At 44.4% G+C, this 21,696-nt stretch overlaps 1 protein-coding gene across 3 annotated transcripts in view; it reads left to right on the top strand.

Annotated features, from left to right (window-relative positions):
• Nucleotides 1-21,696, top strand: part of ASTN2 (astrotactin 2) — a 950,477-nt gene that overhangs the window by 105,753 nt on the left and 823,028 nt on the right. For all 3 annotated transcript variants that reach the window (XM_017504318.2, XM_017504317.2, XM_017504316.2), the window contains exon 2: nt 18,586-18,773. In XM_017504318.2, the coding sequence (XP_017359807.1) occupies nt 18,586-18,773 (188 nt within the window). The remainder of the gene's footprint in view (nt 1-18,585; nt 18,774-21,696) is intronic.

Genomic DNA, 21,696 nt, shown 5'->3' with positions numbered 1-21,696 from the left:
AATGCTGGGCCAGAGCAACTAAGGGGGTACCTCTGGAACCACCTGTCTACCTGCCCCCCACACTTGTCTTCTAATCCTCTAAACTCGGCTGCTTCCAGGGCTGTTCGGAGTGAATTCTATGGGAAAGGATCCTAGATTTGGTTTCAGAGGGCTGCCCTACTTTTTCATAGGCAAATCCCTTTCCCTTTCTTGGCCTCAGTTGGCTTATCTGTAAAACAGGATTGCTAATCCTGTAACCTCAGGGATGGAAGGCTTGCTTTATCTCTAGCACTTTGAGAACTTGGAGGCATCTGTGTTCTGCATCTGTCTTCCTGTCTTCTTCAATATTAGGGTCAGCAATATCAGGATTAAGAGCTGTCATTATTAAAAACGCATGCTCTGTCATAAAGAACATTCTGGAAAGAGTGTTGATCTTTGGGGTCGGATGAGTAGATTCTAGTCCTAGTTCAGAAGTTGGCCAAATCATTTCATCTTTTTTAACCTCAGTTTTTCTCAGTCTAGATGATCTCTTAATGTCCACCAGCTCTGCTGTCTTAGGCTAGTGGCTTACTTTGTGTCGGCTACTGCAAGTAGCAAATGCAACCAGTGGCAGAAGGGGCAGTAAAAGGAATGCCTTAGGGCAAGGACCCAGAAGTTCAGCTGAGGGAGTCCGAATGCCACTTCTGCTGCTAAAATCCTGTGATTGTCACATAGTGTCTGCACTTCTTGGAACCAAACATATGTGTGTATATATACACATGTACGTAGACACATACACACATGAATATATAATGCAATATAATAACCATCTTGAAAGGTTATGCAGGAAAGGTTATGAGGATTATGCAGGATAACATGTATAAAAGGCTTGATGGATAATTCCCATAGTAGTAAGCTGACTTATGGCAGGAGAGGTCATTTTTCATTTCTCTTTCCTCCGTGATTTGGAAAGTGTGCAAGTATTTTTAAAACATTCAGTCAAGCTTTTGCATCCCATATAAAACAGGCATTAGCCCCACTAGTCTAGGAGTTTCCTGGGTGAAGAATCCTGTTCTGTCTCCTCACTGCCAGCATCTCCTATGAAGTTGAGCATGGACACGGGGCTCGGTGTTTATTTATTTTTTAAAAAGGAAGATGAACTAGACCACCTTTTAAAGCTGGGTTCTCTCCCTTTCCTTTTCATCCTCCTCTTGCCAACCCTGTCCCATTCTCCTGTCTTACTCTATTCTTCCTTTTGTTTCCCAAACTTTCTCTCCTCCTCCAGGTCCCTGTTCCCTCATCAGGCTGGGAAAATGCCTATGCAGTGCACTGGGCCTCTTCCAGGGAGTGAAACTTCTGAAAGTGCACTTGAAATGAGGAGGATTCCAGAGGCCAGGCAGTAGTAGCACATCCTGCCTCCTTCCAGATTCTCCTGAGGTTCTTTTATTTTTTTAATTTATTTTATTGCATTTTAGGTTTGGGGGTACACGTGAAGGACATGCAAGATTGTTGCATAGGTACACATGTGGCAGTGTGATTTGCCGCCTTCCTCCCCATCACCTATATCTGGCATTTCTCCCCATGTTATCTCTCCCCAGCTCCCCACCCCCCACTGACCCTCCCCTATTTCCCCCCAACAGACCCCAGTGTGTAGTGCTCCCCTCTTTGAGGCAAGCAGACGTGCTCCGTACTAACTGCATTTAGTGCCTTAGACTAGTGCCTTCACCTCTGGGAATCTCAGTTTCCTTCTCTGTAAAATGGGCTTGCTAATAGGTCGCTTCAGGGTGTGTTGAGCGCGAATTGCAGTGTGCAACATTGCCAAGTGTAGTGTCTGGCTGTGTGGAAAGGGGAGGAGTATTAATGCATTATTTCTGCTTTCTGTTTGTTTGATTCTCTTGGGTTTTGTTTGTTTGTTTTTGTTTTTGCCTCAGCATCCAGGACATTAGCTTTGGTGTCCTGGCTGGGTTTCCTGTGTGGTATGTGGAAGCCAGAGTCCCAGAGGAAGGTCACTGGGCCACCTGGAGCTGGACATCAGAGGACATTTTTCTGCCATGTGTCAATCTCTCTCTTTCAAGGACACCAGGCTGAGGGGATGAAATAGCAAATCGGTGGAAATTTTTTTCCCATAACAAAATCAGAAAGGATTAAGTGGATGGACAGCTGCAGAACGAGACTGTTCTGCTTTTCTGTGCTCTATAGCGGTCTGTCAGTCATACCAGAAAAGAGGAAACAGGCTTTCAGGAGAACGCAGGAGAGGATTTGGTCTTTCTCTTTGAGTACAAAACACAGCCTCTAGGAGGACAGACCTGTAGGTATTTCAGAGGCTCAGAAGGACATTTCCTGATGTCATTTCTGTAGTTGTGTATTTGAGGACACACATAAGGGCTTTGGTATGCCCTTGGGATAAATGTAAGTGTTTTGATAAGCATGTGCATGCCTGAGCACATATGCATGTGTCTTCCCATGAAGGTAGCTACATGCCTACCTGTGTAAAGAACCAGTGCACACATATGCTGGTCTGAGCATTCACGATGGAGCATGTATGATGTACATATGTGGGTGGACTTAGTGAGCACGTTATAGGAGCGTGCATGTGGGAGGGCCTCACCTATGAGGTGAGCACTGTGTTGTGAGCACTGTGTTGTGAAAGTTTTCACATACGTATGTGCATATCTACATGAGGATGCCTGTTTATGTGTGTCATGGAATGTATTAATGTACACATATGCACAAATACTCATGATGCCCATGTTAGGAAGGGAGCAGTTTTACAGAATGTATATGTGAGGTTTTACATGCAAAACCTTCTATTACATAACATTATTGTCTGTATTCATACATGAACACATCAATCTGTACATACATGCACATGCATAAGGAAACAGTCATATGTGAACACAGCTGTTTGTGTATATGAGGAGATATGAATGCTTTCCTGAAAGGCCCAGATGCATAGATTCATGAGGAAGTACATGTGTGTGTTTGTGACCACATTTGTGTTTTAGGAGAAAAGACATATAAACACGTGTGTTCCCCTGATGGAACAATTTCACAGGTGTTTTTAGGTTGTGTAAACATGACTTTCTGTGTACCTGTGATCCACTTAGCCTGACTGAATGTATATGCTCTAGAGATGATTAATCTAACTTGGTTCTCACTCCCAATGCCAGTAAACAGCCTGTTTCCCTCTGTGAGAGGCACACCTGCCCATCACAAGGACATGCCTCCTGGCCCTGGCAACATAGTTCCTTCTAGTATGTTTCACATCTCATAGTAGACAGGAATTAGGGTGAAGATTATGAGGGTAAGAGTTATAGCCCTGAGTAAGTGGTCATTAAAGAAAAACATTCAGAAAAGGTACATGGGATGAGTGGATGGGACACCAGCTAGGTGGGTCCCTCTTCTCCCAGTTACTCTTGTAACTCTCAAAAACATGATAGAGCTGACACATGTTTACGACGTGTACAGGATGAGTGGATGGGACACCAGATAGGTGGGACCCCATTCTCCAGGTTCCTATTATAATTCTCAGTTAAATGATAGAGTTGAGACATGTGAATGAGGTTTATCATGTAGCCTGGAAGGTGTAGTTCTTGCTGTTATCTGATAGCATGACAGTTTCCACTAAGAAAGAGTGTAAGATCAAAGTATCTTTGCTAATAGCATTCTTTAATAAATCCTATGAACAGCCCCTGAAGATGCCATGTCTATTCCCATTTTACAGGTGAGAAAAGTGAGGTTCAGAAAGGGAAGTGGCTTTCCCAGGTGAAACAGCACATCAGTGGCAGAGCAAGGAGGCTACTCAGAATCTGGCAGGTAGAGTACAGAGAGCCTGCTCTTGAGGACAAGAGGCTGGATTCTCACCAGCCCTACCCCTGACTTGCTATGTAATCTGGGACAACTCCCCTGTCCTCCCTGAGTTTCAGTTTTCTTGACTCTTAATGAAAAGTGGAGACCAAGAAAAATGATGCCCAAAAGCTTCCACAAAGGGTTCGGTGCAGCAAATGCTCTCCAGAAATGTTTGCTGAGTTGACAGTCTACTCTTTGTTTAGAGTTTCTATGATTCTGGAGATGGAAAGAACCTAGTGGGGTGGGGACTGGAAGGAGGTGTGACAACTCAGATGTCTTGATTTCTAGTCCGACACCCTGAGGATATTCCATGTTGTAACCACAGTGCCCTGAAGAGGATATTCAAAGGATGTATCTTTTCCTTTTGCCAGGAATTTACAATCAAAGACAGGCTCTGTTGCTTCAGAGCAAGTGATCTCAGATGATGTCTGTATTAACTGGAGTAAAGGCAGTTTATCCGTGTAGCACCGCAGAGGTGGTGGTAGCCACACCATTCACTGCCGCAAACCTTATGGAGCACAGACGTGTGCTGAATCTTGTGCTCACATAGTATATGGCCACTGGGTACCTGTGCTTTATCATTACTCATAAGTCATAGGAATGCTGGGAGCACAAAATGAGGTAGGTGTATGCATACAGCTATGAAAAGACTCGCACAGGGTAAGCACTTGATATGTGTTAGCCATTTTATTATTTTTAGATTAAGTGGCTACATTTTACCAGGCACTCTCTAGGTACTGTGGTACCTGATGACTAAGACAAACCAGTGCCTGCCTTCCTGGTTTTCACACTCCAGTGATTATTATCATGCTACTTTCCCCAGTTTATATGATGAAAGTGAGCTTTTGAGAAGTTAAGTGATTTCTGGAAGGTTATTCAACTAACAGAGTGGCAGAGGTGGGAATCCAGGTGGCTGGTTTTAGAGCCTGGGCCCTGGCCCTGTGCTGTATTGAGGAGCTGATGTCTTTAAAAAATGGGAGGGAATTTCAGCCATTCCTGTTGAGCTTCTTGGTTTTAGTTTTCTAGACATCTTCCACCAGGTTGACTGATGTTAATCATAGCCATGACTTTTGCACAGGGAACATTTTACTTAAACTTCTTCCTTGTGAATTTCTCCCTCTACTGCTTCCAGTGACCTAGGGAAGGAGTCAGAGGAGGGATCGGTCCCCACATTTGACAGACGAGAAGACAGACTCAGAGAAATGAATGCCTCGCCCTAGGGCACAGAGCAAAGACAAGAATGGAATTCCACGTTTCCTACTGGTAGCCTGGCAATATGGGAACAACATTCCTGTCATCTCACCTGCAGACGGGACTCTGGCATTTTATGCTGAGTTAAAAGGTGTCCCCATAGTGGTCCCAGGACTCTTCGTGCCTGAGTCTGTCAGAGAGAGGTTTGATATGCCATCATTCAGGGACACACTGTCCTGGTGGGAAGGGACATTAAATAACCTTAGCCATTTTTTTTTTCATCTTTCTCTGATGCAGAGAGAAAATCAAGAGGGTCGTTCCCTCCTCCACACCCCAGCCTGGCATCCTCTAATCACTCCTTCCTTGCCACAGGGCACCATCTGTGGCCGGCCTAAATTGGAGTGAATGGTGTGGAATTGCAAGTCAAAAGGGTCCTGTAATATTCCACTGACAGCCTGGGGCTCTGTGCTCCAGTGCCATGTTATAAATAAGGGTAATGGAGTACAGGCTGAATTACAATCAAGGCTGCTATGAACACACCGAACAGGCATGGAGCTTATTTAAGGAATATAGAGGCAGATTACACTCCTGAAGCAGTACCGTTGGAGCCAATCAATACTCACTCACTCTCTCAATCAGGGCCTCAGAGACTTTGATTAGGAAGAGGAGGGGCTGAAGGAAACATGGTAGGATCCCTCCTAGGGCAAAATTTCACTATCAGTTTGTTCAGTGCTACACATGCCCATTAAGCACCAACTCTGAGATAGGTGTTAGTGAGGTAGTGGGCAGCAAGAGAGAAAAGGCTTTTAGTTTTAAGAAGCTCAGAGACTTGGGGAGGAGAGGGTAGGTGAAGCATGAAATAACTCAAGCAATGATTACATAGAGCATGATAAGCACAGAGCAGGAATGCCCAAACCAGCCTTGTGGTGGGGTGGAGGGAGGCTGCCCAAAGGAGGCGATGTCTTCCAGTTAGCTATTGCTGTGTAACAAACACTCCAAAACTTAGTGGCTTAAGACCATTGTTATGCTCTATTTATATGAGCTGGTAATTGCCATTGAGCTTAGCTGGGCAGTGCTGCTTTGGATCTTGGCTGATCCCTGTGGGCTCTCTGCTGTGTCTGTGGTCAGCCTTGCTAGCAGGAAGACGACCCAAGTTGGCTTCTCTCACATATCCTGTGTTGAGCAGCAGGCTTTGTCTGGGGCAGCATAGGCAGATGAGCCATCCTTCTCTCTGCTTCCATCAAGCTAATCTCACATGACAATTGCAGGGATGCCAGGAGCAGCAAGAGGGGGCAAACCTCAGTACATAAACGCTTTTCAAATCTCTGAGTGTGTCACTTTTGTCATTGTCCCATTGGCTAGAGAAAGTCCTGCAGCCAACTCTGATTCAAGGGGAAGAAAAACAGACTCACCGCTTAATAAGGATATCTGCAATGTCACATGACACTGGCTTAGGTGTAAGGAGGAGAGCTGTTGACTGTGTAGTCTACTTACAGCTGAGTTCTGAAGATTCAGAGTTAGGCAGGCAAAAAAAGAGTGGAACAGACAATAGGGAGAAGAAGGATATGGAACTATGAGCATAAAGGCAGGGGCGCATGGAGGAATGACAAAGTCAGAGGTAGACAAGGCACAGGACTGCTCAGTTGCCCTGGCTTGGCTGTATCAAATGCCATTTGGTCCAGGTTGGTGCTGTTTTGATAGATGGCATAGTGGGATATAAAGCAGAGGTGAATGAGAGGCTGGGGGACAGATAAAACCATATGTGCTTAGTCTAAGGGGCTCTTACCTGGTTCTTCCCACTTCTGGTTCTTAATCTCGCTGAGTCCCATTCCTGCACACTGTACCTCAATATTCCAGTCTGTGAAATTGGAGGAATTTCACTATGCTGTGCTCTTTACTTGGGTTTCATTTTAATCTTGTATCAATCAATATTTGTCAAGTTCCTGCTGTTGCCAAAATTGCTTAGCTACCAAAAAGGAGACAGAGGAGATAAAAGCAATTCCTGGTTCAAAAGACTCTTATGACCTAGCAAAAGTCATGAGAATTAGGGTTGGGTGAAGTTTGTGAAGTCAGGGAAGGAAGTAGAAGCCTGCCAGTGGTGTTGAGGGCTCAGGAGAGGGAGAGGGCATTTTGAACTGGGCTCTTTTGAGGGTCACTTCAGCTGGGTTTTGAAGAATAGGTAACATCCATATGCAGAAGAAAAGATTAAGGCATTTCAGGCAGGTGGCACAGTGTGAACAAAGGCCAAGAGGTAAAAATGTTGCTTGGGGCCGGTGGACCATGGTATGGCTCCCACAAGCAATGAATTTAGGTCAGTGTGTGACACTGGAGATTAATTCATCATCTAAAGATATTCCTTTAAGTCTTGCCTCTCCAACCTTTCTGCAAATAGCTGGTGGACTCAACGTCACATATGTTTATTCTTTTAGATTCCGTTTGGTCACTGAGTTTCACAGGTTTCACTTTTCTTCCTCACACATCACACTTCATGGTGACATACTTTCCTGACTCATTACATTTTTACATGTCAGGTCTGAATCCATGCATGTGGCATTCAGATGCTGAGTTTCCTGTGTTGGGGTGTGGGGTTTGGGTTGACAAGTCAGACTTAGCAACAGAGACCTAAGATGCCCTCTTGGCCGCATCTTCAGGAGGTGGAAGGAGGAGCCCTGGCATTATGAGAGATCTTTACCACTCCTTGTCTCTCATGCTGCTAAATCACTTTTGAGATTCAAGGAGGTTCTGCCTCTCTAGTCTGTGAATCCTTGTCTCTAACAATGAGACAGGAAGAATGCTCTATCGTGATGCTGTGTGATTTAAGGCAAGTTGCTACTCTTCTCTGGTCCTCATTTTACAGATTGGTAAAATGGGTGGGATAGATCATTGATCTCCATCCCTTTACCCTCTCTTTCTAATTTTCCGTGATTCCAGGTCATTGCCGTAGGGATAATTTAAAAAGGTTTACGGGGCACTGGGGACGAGGTAGAGGTCATGGAGACTATTTCCAAGTGAAGTAGGAAGTTTTATCTCTGTGACCTCTGCCTCCTTTTTCTTTATATTTGATATTGTCACACACACCCTACTGTTCTCAAAACAGCCCGCTGCTTCTTGCATCGACAGTGGTGAGATAGAAATTAGTGACAAGAAGACAGACAACTGACAGGGAATATCCATAGGCTAAATGCTGCTCTAGGCTCCTTCCAATGCACTATCTCCTGTTATTCTCATAGCAATCATAAGAGATTGATTTTATGATTCCCATTCTTTCATATGAGGCCAGTGAGGCTCAGAGAGGTGAACTTAATTTGTTAAAGGTCAACCCAGTGAAATATAGGAAGGAGCAAAGTGATCTTAAAAATTCATTCACCATAAGACAGAATGCTTCATATACTTCTTTCCCAGGAAATATTTGCATCTTAAAAACAGAGGAAACAAATGACTTTACTATGATGCAATAGGCAGAGCACCTGAGTGACCTGGAAGGATGCCTAGTGCCCTGGTATTTATCATATCACGCCCCCTGGCATGCACTTGATTCCTCGATCTCTTTACTCAAATGTGCAAGCTCCTTTCTCAGCCCAGATAGGACAGTGGTGAAAACACCGAATTTGGAATCTGCGAATCAGGGCTTGGAAAAGTGTGATCCCCTTTTAAGGCCTCAGACATCTCAGCTGAAAACTGAAGGTTCTGCTATCTACTTTACCTACGTGGGCTTCCTGTGAGGGCTAAATGAGACAATGATGAAAACCCCTAGCTTGGCAAGTAAGTAGGTGTTAGCAAAGGTTAGTTGCTGTCCCCATTCTTTGGACACCCACTCTCTGCATCAGTTTGCAATGTTGTGGGACAAGAAACAGGAGGAGGAGGAGGAGAAAAACTCATTGACGTTGGGATGAATTTTTTAAAAGAGAGAGAGAGAGCATGCAGAAAAACTAAGGGGTTATCATGAAGCAAATTGACAATGACCAAGCAAAGAAACACAGCAAGGACAGAGGGAAAGGTACAGGAGAGAATAAGAATAATGAGAATCAATTCCAGCAACTCTCTATCTATTTCCAAATCTAATCTGAAACGATACGCTTTTCTCCTTTGCCAATAGCTCTTAATTCTTCTCTTCCCCTCCCTTATTTACCGAGTATAACTGTATTATTTATCTTCGCTGAGTGGCTTGGGAAAACAGTTTCATGTAAAAGATGCAGTTCCCAAAGGAGGTGGAAATGGGCAGGTTGGAGGCAGAGGCAGAGATGAGTGCTGACAGTTGGGTTTGGGGAGGACGGGTCTGAGGCACCTCTGAGGTCTGGGGACTCTAATCCCACTATTTAAAGAGGACCATTCTCTCCAGCAGAGGTTGAATCTCTTCTCTAGCTGCCACCAGAGGGCTTTGGCCATGTTATGGCCCCTGCCACCTCTTTACCTTCTGTCCCCATGGGCGACCTCTCAAACCTAGCACAGCATTGGCATTATAGGCGTTTAACCTGACCTGACATCAGGATCTCTTAGAATTATGAAATGTCCAGATTATAGATGCTCTCTGCTTGCTCTGTCCAAAGCCCTGATAGATGAGGAGCATTAACTGACCTCACACGTGTGTTCCCGTAACACGCTGTGCCTCCTGTCTTGTGGTCATTACCACACTCTCATCACCTTTGCTGACTTCCCTTTTTATGTTCTCCTAGATTGTGACTTTCTTGAGGACAAGAAACTCAGGGAATGTACATTTAATGATGCATTGATTCAACAAATATTTATTGCACATCTGCTGCATGCTAAATAATGAGACTGTAATGTCCTAGACAGGCATAGTCTTCTATGAATTAATGATTAAATGGGTGGATGACTGAAAAAACTGAAGCAAGGGGAAATGTTTGCTGCTGCTTACAGGGAACAAAGGAATATCTAGGCTAGATTGGAAAGTCTGTAAGGACAGCAGTCAAATTGATCTTTTCCTCCAGTCTATCCTTAGGACCTAGCACTGTGCCTGGCACATTTTAGACAGTCTGTAGATAATTATTGGAAGGCATATAGGTGGATGAACTATGTTGTTGGATGATTGCATTTGCTTTCAGATCTAACTACAAAATTTTGAAGATTTCCAAGCACGTTGCTAGGTAATGGCCTTATTTTCACTCAGTTCTACATTAGATGTAATGTAAGTAGGCCAGACTGTGACCCCCATTTTACAAGTAAAGGAAATCATAGAGGCTCTGTAATTTGTGCTCCAGAACACCAGTCAGGTGCTGTAGAGAGATCACACAAATATAAGCTTCTGTCTCAAAATTCAGTATTCTTTTCACTAGCCCAGGCTGTTTAATTAGGTCAGAATGACTAGGGTCCATCCATTTATCCATTCACCCATCAGTCCATCCACCTTGCCATCTTAATTCATGGTATATGGAGAACTTCATTAACCTCTGAGCTTGGGCCGGGTCTGATTGCATAAAGGAGCCCCAGGTGGGACCTAGCACTTATGGTCTGGGTCCATGGTCAAGAGTTGGTAGCCCCCAGCATCTCTCTGCAATGGCGGCTTCTGCATTTTATACTTACTGTCTTCTCTACACTGTATCCCTTTGTACATTTGTGACCTTCTTGCCTTCTTGCCCTTGTGCCATTCTTCCATCTGAAATGCGCTTTGCCACATAGCCATTTGTCCAAACCTTGCCAATTCTTTGAGACTCCTCCTCCATGAAGACTTTCTACATCCAGCCAGAAGTAATCTCCTTTCCTCTAAGCTTCATATTTTCCTTTATAGCTATTTATAGAATGTCTTTTCTTAGCCCCTTGGACTAAGCTGCAGAGGACAGAGTCCCACAATGCCAGATCTCAGAGGAGGTTGGTTGACTAAATGAATCTTCAAAGTGAGTGTATATTTGCATCTGCTACAGAGGTAAAATGTAGTCAGTATAGAAAAACGTAGAGAAAAATGAATCAGAACAAGATTAAAATCACCTCTGATCCCACTATTTAGAGAGTGCCATTCTTTGTGGTCCAGTGTATTTTTTTCCAGCTATATACACACATACTCGTGTCTAAACAGAATAATAAGAGCCATTTTCTTTTCTTTTTTTCAAGACGGTGTTTCTCTCTTGTTGCCCAGGCTAGAGTGCAATGGCATGATCTTGGCTCACCTCAACCTCCGCCTCCCAGGTTCAAGAGATTCTCCTGCCAAGGCTTCCCGAATAGCTAGGATTATGGATTACAGGTGACCGCCACCACGCCCAGCCAATTTTTTGAATTTTTAGTAGAGACAGGGTTTCAGTGTATTGGCCAGGCTGGTCTTGAACTCCTGACCTTAGGGTGATCCACCCGCCTGCCTCAGCTTTTCAAAATGCTGGGATTACAGGTGTGACCCACCGCACCTGGCCAAGAGTGTTCATTTTCTATATGAACTTCCCTATCTCACTTCATGAAAATGCAAGCTCCTTGAAAGTTAACATTTTCTTTCTTTTCATGTGCATTCTTCAGGGTGTCTGAACCTAAGCCAGATATTAGGTAAATTTCTGTAGAGTTGTTGTATGGGAATCCAGCTCTTATTTATACCCCAAGTTGTTGTCTCTTCTCTCTCCTCTAGAAATACTCATCTGAATTCAAATATGGGACAGCTCAATTAAATGTGCAGAACATTTATGGAGTCCCTACTCTGCTCGGCCACTGTGCCAGGCACCAGGCTACACAAATAATTCTGACATGCCCCTGCACTAGTATCCAGTAAGGGAAGCCAGCTGTATAAAGAGAATGTTTAAGATATATATAAAAACCATGACAGTGGCAAAAGAGGACGCTATATGTATATGAAGTAACGCATAACAAATGTAACCGTTGAGTGCTCTCTAAGTATCAAGACCAACCTAACAGCTAATTTATTTGTATTATCTCATTTGATTCTAAACATGACCCTGTGAGGCCGGTGGTGTTGTCATCCTCATTTGGTAGATGGGGGAAACTGAGGCATGAAGAAGTGAAGAGCTTGCCCAAAAACACACAGGTTGAACACAGGAGAGCTGGGATGAAAATTCAAGCAGTTGATCTCCAGACCCTGTGGTCTTATGCAGCATGCAATATTCCTCTTATGAAAGCATGGAGGAGCAGGAGGTATTGAATTAGGAAAAAAAAATAGTATATGTGGTACGTTATATAAATATCTGGTCAGAATTAATATGTAAGTGCAAGGAAATGCATGGCAAGAGATCAGACTGGAGAGAGATGCATGTAACAGGCCAGGAAGGGCCTTGTGTGTCAGGTTCAATGAATTAGGTTTTATCCTGAGGGAGGGACAGTAGAAAACATTGGAGGGTTTTGAGCAGGGGAATTATATGGTCAGATTGACAAGTTAGAAATTTCATACTGGGAGCCATTTAATGGAGAGCTGGGAGGAAGGAAGCCTGAAGGTAGGGGTACCTGTTAAGGGGCCTCCTGAATAGCCTTCATTTGCTGCTTGAGATCCCCTTTCCCACCTGCTGTGCACCCAGGAAGGCTGACTTGTTTGATTTGTTTCATGTAAGCATCCTCAGGTGTTTGGTTGAGGTCAACCTGTGTGAGACAGCTGTGAAAAGTTTGTGGGTAGAAGGAAGATGAGGTTGGAGATTTACTGTCTTAAAACTCCCCATCCTGGCTTGTGTGTTGGTAGGGACTGAGTTATTCTAGTAAAGGCTAGAGTTCCTATCTGGCAGCTATGTGGTAGCCCTTTCCTACAGCTACGGCTTTTTTAGGGTTTGATAATTCCTCAATCCTCACCATCCCGTGCCCCTTCAGGCCTAGGGTGGTGACAATTCCTTGCTTTTGTCAACCTGGGAGTATTTGGTTGCTCATTATTGGTTTGCCTTAACCCTGCCCAAGCCTTTACAAATCCTCCCTTCATTAAACAGTTATCAGTGACCTTCCTGAGCATGTCCCTTCTTCTCCGATGAGACTCCGACTGACACAGAACCATTTGCAATAGCCCATGAGAGAGATGATAAAGCTTTGCGTTAATTAAGCATTTTAGAGATGAAAAAGGGCGTATTTGTGATTATTTTCCAGGCCCACTCAGCAAGACTTGATGTGTGATCATCACCCATGAATGCTGGAATAGCTAGTGGCAAGGTTGGTTAAAGTCAACATCACTACCTTTCCCAACTCTTTCTCCCCGGGCAGTGAGTTCATCTCATGTAATGTCTGCTTTCCCCATGGCGAGAAAAGGACCATTTGCAAACTCACTGTAAGCTTTCTCTGGGCTTCTGCAAATAATCTGCTGGAGGGTCAGCTGGTGCTGTAGAATCAGAAGGCCGGTTAGTTAGCCACTTGGGAGTTGTTACCAAGATGGCTAGTGATGAGAAGAGCTGCTTATTTTCATAATGACCTTCAGGAATTAAATAAAGTACAATGAGTACCATAGATTAGGAAGAACAAGCCGATTAAAAGCACAACACGCCTTCGGGATTTTTTATTTCTTTTCCAGGAGGCTGAAAGGCATCAGTGGCCACCGAGGCAGGATGGCAGTCTACCCAGAATCACTGATGAAGGCTGATCCTGTCTCTTGGCTTTTGTGGGGCAGTTGAGGGGATTTGAGCCTGTTGAATATTTCACAAGTTGCAGCCCATGGGGGAGAGAAGAAAAAGGTGAAAAGGCAATCCCTGTGTTTCTTTATGATTCCAATATAAAACCAAGCTATCCAGGGTGGGAGGGAGGCAGGCGCTGGAGCCAGCCTACCGCCGGAAGGCATGGTGCACCAATTCTCCCACTTTAATATCTGCTGTTTCATTTTATATTCATCATGTCAGCATAATCTGCCTTTATGGGAATCGTCTTGGTTCCCGACCAAATGCGTTTAGTCCCCCTTTTGCTTTAAGTTTGATTGTAATATGACTTGAAGACTTCAATGAAATGTTTATGTGGAAGGAGTAGGGGAAGAGAAAAGGGAAAACGCAATTGGAAAATCAATCAGCAGAGAATTTCCAGAACTGGTTTTGGTCATGTTACTGTTTTATTAACCTGTTTTTAAGGGACACAGGACTGGTTTTTCTGACCAAGAGAACTCTATGGGTTCTGAATAAAATGTACATGGTATCACCAAGCATTCAAAGCCCTTAACTCTGTGGCTAAACTACATTTCTAACCTGACATTCTGCTGCACTCCTACGTACACATGCAGCTTAATGCCCCTGAGGTGTCCAGTTGATCCCCCCGCCTTCTCCGCCTCCCCTCTGAGGAGCATCCTCTGCAGTGTTCCTACCACCACCTTTTGGAGGTAGTTCTTGACTGCAAGCTAGGAAAGTCTTTTCCCACCTTTGAGTTTTCAGTAGACCTTTACTCCTCCTCCTTCTTCTTCTTCTTTTTTAATTTTCTGATGAAACATCATACTGTTTGAATTCAATTTTTTAGTACCGCCACCATTTTATTATGGATGTGTATAAGTAAGTATGTTACTGAGTCACTGAAATATGTGTAAATGCATGTATATATATATGTGTGTATAAACACCAAATCGCTGAAAATATATATATATATATATATGCATTAAGCACTTTAAAGATGAAAAACGGCATGAGTATTTGAACTACATATACATATATATGTATATATTTCAGTGATTCAGTAATTATTTACTGAGCATTTATTATATGCCAAGCACTTTGCAAAGTGCTTGAGAGATGGCAGGAAATAAGACACACAGCTGGGCCATGGTGACATATCTCTTCTGGAAAGGGAAAAGACAGTAAGCACATGTTCAAGGAAATGTAGAGCATAAATTTTTCTTTCTTTCTTTGCTTTTAATTAATTTATTTGTTTTGAGAAAGGGTCTCACTCTGTTGCCTAGTCTGGAGTGCAGTGGCGTAATCTCAGCTCCCTGTAACCTCCACTTCCCAGGTACAAGCAATTCTTGTGCCTCCACCTCCTTAGTAGCTGAGATTTCAGGCACATGTCACCACACCTGGCTAATTTTTTGTATTTTTAGTAGAGACAGGATTTTTTTGCCATGTTGACCTGGCTGTTCTCAATTGCCTGGCTTCAAGTGATCCTCCTGCCTCGGCCTCCCAAAGTGCCAAGATTACAGGTGTGAGCCACCGCACCTGGCCTGAATTTCTAATTGTGATAACTGCTATAGAAAGTTTTCGTAAAAGGGATATAATAAAGCTGGGATGTGCATGAAGGGGACTACTCAGCTAGAGTGGACATGCGCAGCTTCTCTAAGCCGGTATTATTTGGACTGAGAGACAAACATGGAGACGAAGCCAGCTTGTAGCTTCTGGGAGGAGCGTGCTAGGAATGTCGGTCAGAAAGTATTTGTGCCCTGGGATAAGTGGGAGTCTGGCTGTTTGAGGAACAGTTGTGAGTCCTGTGTGATGAAGCGGTGATGGTATAACACTCAGTCATCTGGACCGTGGTAAATGGAGAGTGTGCACATGTGTGGACAGTAACACGGGTGAGGAGACAGTGGGCTGGGTAGAATTTCCACTGCTAAATGACTATGAGCTCCCTGAAGGCAACACCGTCTCATTTGACTCTACATTCTGAGCTACTGAGCTGCCTGGAATTGAGTAGGTGTTTGATAAGTATGTGGAATAAGTAAACAAATGCATGAATAAATGAATAATGAGTGAAGGAATGATGGAGGACTTCTGTTTCTGCTGAAGCAGTTTTCCCTTTACCATTTCATACCCCTCCTTTCTCCTCTCCAACAACAGTTTCTTTTCTTTGTAATAAAGTAAGTCCGGAGTTATTCTCTGTGATTCAATATTTACTGTGTTTCACACACTGTTATTATCATTTAACGTTTACTGTCTGCTGACTGTGCACTCATCGCTGTAGCAAACAAAGAGCTCAATCTAGTTTTGGTTCATGGGCTAATTTCGTCAAGGAAAAGGAGATGTAAGTGCAACTGGCATAGTAGAAATTGCATGGATTGGGAATCCACTGGTTCTAGCTAGGTACAAATTCACTAGTGAATTTAAACAAGTCACTGAACTTCTGCGACCTTCTGCTTTCTCATCTGAACATGGAAAGGGGAAGCCTCTTTATAGTAGGATTTCAGGCACAGGCTGGAGACAGCCCTAGGAGTGAGGAGCGTAGATTTCCACAAGCATCCCTCTGTTCACTCTGCCTTTGTCTATGCCAGGCTGTGTCAACCAGATGTAGCCTAACTTGGGGCTTTCTTCTGGTGCCATTCCAGGGACACTTAGCACATGGGGTGCCTGCCTAGCCAGAAGCACGTGGAACTACTGAATTAGACACTGCTATTTCGAGTGCAGCTCTCGTCCCTGGGTTCCCTGGACCTCTGCATTTGGGCTTTAATGCACTGAGAAAAAATGAGCCAGGCCATTTGCCATAATGTTTTCACCTTGCCTTGGCCCAGCTGGCTGTCTGCCAGGGAAGCTACTGCCAAGGCCTCAGGTGCTGAGGCTAGGAGGGGAATCAGTGGGGCAGCAGATTACCCTGGCCTTGGACGAAGAGAAGGTGCTGAGAGGAGACCTGCTGCTCAAATTGATCACCCAGCCAGTCCCTTTCCCTGGGCACCATAATGGGTTCTCAGGACCCCCTGGGGGTTGTGTTCTAAGCACTGACAAACCTTTGTGATTACCTCAAGGCCTATTCAACTCTTCCAGCTGCAAGGGAGCCCAAGCATGTGTTTACTTGGCCTGATAATTGCCTATGTTCTCGCCACTTTGTCTTTTACTTGGAAAGAGTAGGAGGCCATGCAAAGACTGTACATGGAGGGCTTAGTGATGTGAGATGACTTTTGCTTGGCAGGATTCCTCTGGCTTCTGGTTGAGAATAGAATGGACAAAGCTGGAAGAAGAGAGGCAACTTAAGAAGCCCCTGCTGTGAGCCAGGCAGGAGAGCATGATGCCTTGTCCCATGTGGCCGATGTAGAGGGACTGGAAAGGGTTGAATGTTGGATGGCTTTGGAAGGATTTCCTGATGAACTGGATGAGGAGAGGGAGAGAAAGCAAGCTGTCAAGGATGGCTCATGGTTTTTATTTTTTATTTTTTTCAGAGCAGCTGAAGCATGAATTAGATCCTGTCCCTATCAATAATGATGACGATGATAACAAATCAATACCTTCCTTAAAAATTCATAGCTCACATTTTTTAGCATTTATTAAGCGCTGGACACTCTTCTCCTAAGGATTTTGATTGTGAACCTCAAGGAGGGAGAGTCTGTCGGGCATGGGTGATATAAGAATAATTCAGTAGCATTGGGTGATGAGTAGGTGATTTGGTGGTATCATCTCCTCTTCTTTTCAAGATGATTCTTTTTCATTTTGTCACCAGATATGGTGACAGATATGGTTTCATCGTGTCACCAGATATGATGGGCACTGCAGTGGGACATGGAGAGAGCTGATTGGATAAGAGGCTGTCACTCAGCTTGCCCATCAGTCCTCCTCGTGTGTGTGTGTGTGTGTGTGCATGGAATCGAGGTCTTTGGGGACTGTAGGAATACCCATCTCAAGTTCATAGCTGTCTCAGGAGGGAGTGGCCACAGTTCTAAGCCTCTGACACTACTAAGGCTACTTGTCTACTGATGGACACTATAAAGGCTATTTATCCCCTATTTGTCTCTCTTGAGTGCAGACCTAATGATCCTCCAAGAACTCTACCACCCTTCCCTTGTATTCATGCATAAGGTACCCTGATAGGCCTCGTCTTTCTAGGACATTTGCAGGTATACACCCCTTTGATCGAAGGCACTATGAAACAATTGTAGGAAATTCTTAAGATGACACTTTTGGTCCCGTATGCCATCACCCTTTTCCTTTTTTTTTTTTTTTTAACTAATAAAAAGGTATGATACATTGAATAAAAATGCTATTCAAATAGAGTCATTTTAAAAGTATTTACAGAAGGAAAACCAGCATAGAGACAAGAGTTAGAAATTTCAAGACGGGAGACTGAATTCTATTATTTACTAGAAAGTCCTAACTCCCCACCAGCTGTATGAGAACGTTGGGATGGGGCAGTAGTTTTGCACATGTTTTTAAGCCAAGGAAACCTTTGTGCTAACGTTACTTCGCTTGGGAGTGCAGTATATACCTTACAAAAAACGGAGCTCCTCTTGTGGAAGCAAGAGGAACATGCTCAGGGCAACCCTCTTTGCAAGCTCCTTTTCCGTACAAGATGACCCTGAGATACCTCAGCTGAGCTGGTGCTCTCTTGGGCCTTTTTGGTTCCAAGGTTTGGCCATGAGTACTTCCACCTCAGCTTCTAAAGCATTCACACTCTTAACTCCCACTCCTTTCACATATTTCTTTCCTTCATCTTCTTCTAGTTCTATACCCTCAAAAGAAGGAAAGCACTTTTATCCTTAGTTTCTTTCCATTCTCAGAGTGGAATGAATTACCTGATCACGTGTGGTGTGTTTAAAAAGGGCCTCAGACAGAGCTGAGTACAAACCCTGCCTCCACTACTCTGTTACTTTAGGTGAATCTTGGTCACAGTTGACCCATCTATAAATGACAGTGATGATCCCCGGCTTATAGACTCGATGTCAGGAGAGGCATTCTGGCAAAAAATGGATGCCTTCTGAACTCCTGACTATGTGGGCTCTTTTCCTCCCCGGAGCACCAAGGCCAGGCATACAGCTCACCCAGTGCCTCGGGTCTTGTCTTGCAGAGATGTCTGGCACAGCGGCGGACATCTCGCTGGTGCACTGGAGACAGCAGTGGCTGGAGAATGGCACCTTGTACTTCCACGTCTCCATGAGCAGCTCCGGGCAGCTGGCCCAAGCCACCGCTCCCACTCTCCAGGAGCCCTCGGAGATTGTTGAGGAGCAGATGCACATCCTCCACATTTCTGTGATGGTGAGTGACGAGGGGATGTGACTGGGGTTGGGGATTGGGTGGGATGGAGCGGGTGGGGGATTGTCTGCAGATGGAGGGGAAGAGCCAGGCTTAATAGGTTAGAATGAGAAACAGAAACTCAAATAGATTCTGTGGTGTCACTTGGACTGCTGCATACCCATTCATCATCTGTCAGCTGTGACAAACTAATTGTGCTTCAGGGAAGAAAATAAAGGGTCTCCAACTCCTCGGCCTTTTGGCCGACACCTCTGGGAAAAGCTGTTTAACATCCGTCACGTGCTTGGCCTGCTTTGCTGAGGGCTGAGGTTCAGTGCTTCAGAATACAGCTGGCCCGTTCCAAGAATGACCGAACAAATAAAACTGCAATAAAACCAGAATGGGCTGCCCTTTCCTAAGTTCCCTTGATGTGTCAGGTGTTTTAACCCTCACAACTGCATGGTGGCCCTTGGAGCTGGGCTGGACATAGCCATGGCAGTGGTCCGCAGAAGCCCCTCCATAACTCTCACTTTGTAGTTGTGAATAATACTGCGGCAGAGGGGCAAAGAAACTTACTCAGGGTCACACAGACAGTGAAAGACAGAGCTACTCTTGAGTGCAAATCTTCTTGGCTACCAAACCTGAACTATGTCCTGTGCACTCTGTTTTCTCTCAATTCAAGAATTTCTTGAGTATCTACCATTTGTTCAGCTGTACTGGACACACTTACGGAAAGTATCTCATTGTGCTCTTGCCAAGAATGGACGAGGTCCAGCGAATCACCTCCACACGGTCACAGTGAGAGGATGTGGACGTCCAGCTCTGCTGGCCCCATGATATAGAACTCTGATTCTTCTGCCTCCCCTGAGAAGGTTACTAAGGCTAGAATCACTTGACTGTTAGTCTAAAAGGATCTAGGCTTATATTATATGCTTTCTTTAAAAAGCTATATCTATTGGCGTTGCATAGTAAAAAGAAAAACAAAACCAGAAAATAAATCTAGTATGCAGGAAGCACAAGGTCTAATGTGCTTCAAGAAGGCTGCGAACATTCTGGTGCTCTCTGTTCCTCAAAGCCACTCTTACATTTACTTCTCCTTTTCTTCTTCAGGACGGCTCTGCCAGGTACATGAGGTTAGGAAATGGTGTCTCCAGCATACATATGAGGAGGGTAGAGCTCAGAGAGGTGAACTGATGGGCATAAAGCCACTCAGCAAAGCAGAGCTACCTCTCACCCCTCCTTTCTTCCTTCAATTTGCCGATCAGCAGTATTTTTTGAGACTCTACAATGGAGCAGACCTTTAGTTTTAGTTTCTTTCTTGTTTCTCTTCAACTACACTGTGCACTAGACATTCTGATTACGGCTGAGTAAGATCTTAGAAGTTTTCTCTTTTTGGAAAAACACATACACTCCCCAGCCAGACAGCAATGTTAATTTTGGACCTTACGCATGCTCATCACGTGGAGGAACAAATCAAGGCCTTTGTGTTATTCATGGAATGAGTGTGATAGACTTTTTCCATATGTATATTTAGCAAATGATGCAGCCTCACACCAAGCAAGTGGGTGCCTGCATGCTAAGTTTGGGGTGCAAATTTGTAAGCAGCATCTCAGGGTGCTTGCTGAGTTCCTCGTGGGGTGTGGAACACCACCCAATGTTAGGATAGGCTGAGGGGTGTGAATGTTCTTCTTTAACATTTGAGAGTGAGACTCAGTTTTTACCAAGGTTCATTAAACATTTTCTGTGTTTCAGCACATCTCTTACATATATCCTTTTTGTAACCCAGTAACCTAGATAGTATTATCTCAATTATAAATGAGCCTCAAATGTGTCTTTTGCCTCTAGGCCCGGTGTTAGTTTCAGTGAATCAGACTTTCTCCCCAGGATGGTAGGTTTTCCTCAACTTTCCCTTTTGCTCAGTAAATTCAGCTTCGAAATAGTAACTCACTAAGACCTGGATGTCACTGAAATTCCCTGTAGTTCAAGATTTGGCTGACAGAGTAGGTAGCGTAGAAGCTGGTACCCTCCAGATCCTCCCTGCATGAGCCAAAGTGGCCCACGGCTACCACCCTGTGGTCCAAAGTTCCTTCTCCCGTTCAGGGCTCCATAATCAGGATCTTTCCTGTCCCTGCCCTTCCCTTCAGGAACAGAGTCATGTCTTAGAGACACTGAACCCCAAGGTGTCCACTGATGGAAGCTTCACCTCTCAGAGGTGGGACATGCCACCAAGAACACTGCCCTCTGTAGAGGTAGGAAGACAGTCATAAGCACAGACTTGAGGTCTGTCTTTGACATTGAGCTAGAGTAGGAGCCCTTTGTCTTGTTTTTGTCATTTACAAAATAGGAGCTGTACTAATACTTATCATGTAGACACAACAAGCCCTCAGATCAAAGGATCTTGGCACTTCAGGGTATTTTCTTTTGTTAATAGGGGCACTTTATTTGAAAAGCTTGAGATGTGCTGATTTATTATCCCCTTTTATTCCATAGTTGGATACTATCTAGGTTAGGACTAGCCCAGGATCCCCCAGTCAGTCAGCAAGGCTTGGCCTGGAGGTCAGGCCTCTCTGTGGCTCAGACTTTCCCCTTGTTCTTCTGGCCACAGACAATTCAGCAAGAACAAAAAGAGCATTTGCATTTAACATGGCTGGGATCTGTCTCCCCATTTCACAATTAAGAAATCTGAGATTCTTGAGTTTAATTGACCTGCTTACGTCTCCTGGGCTAACCAAAATCCAGAATTTCCCTGAGATTCCAAACTTGTATTTGGTTAGTCATGACATCATGGCCCTGACCCTGCTGGGTGCACTGTTGTTTTCACCTTTGGTGAAGATCCAAGATGGTTTGTGAGAAGAACTAAATCTCCTAGTCAAATCTCAAAGAAGTCTGGAGGCTAGGGTCTATGCACTCCGTCCCCTTTTATCAGCACAAATATCCTGCTCACTCA

Source organism: Cebus imitator, unplaced genomic scaffold, assembly GCF_001604975.1.
Source record: "Cebus imitator isolate Cc_AM_T3 unplaced genomic scaffold, Cebus_imitator-1.0 Scaffold320, whole genome shotgun sequence".
Lineage (NCBI taxonomy): Eukaryota > Metazoa > Chordata > Mammalia > Primates > Cebidae > Cebus > Cebus imitator.
The sequence above is the reverse complement of the archived record's forward strand: the minus strand, read 5'-3'. Positions and strand labels throughout refer to the sequence as shown.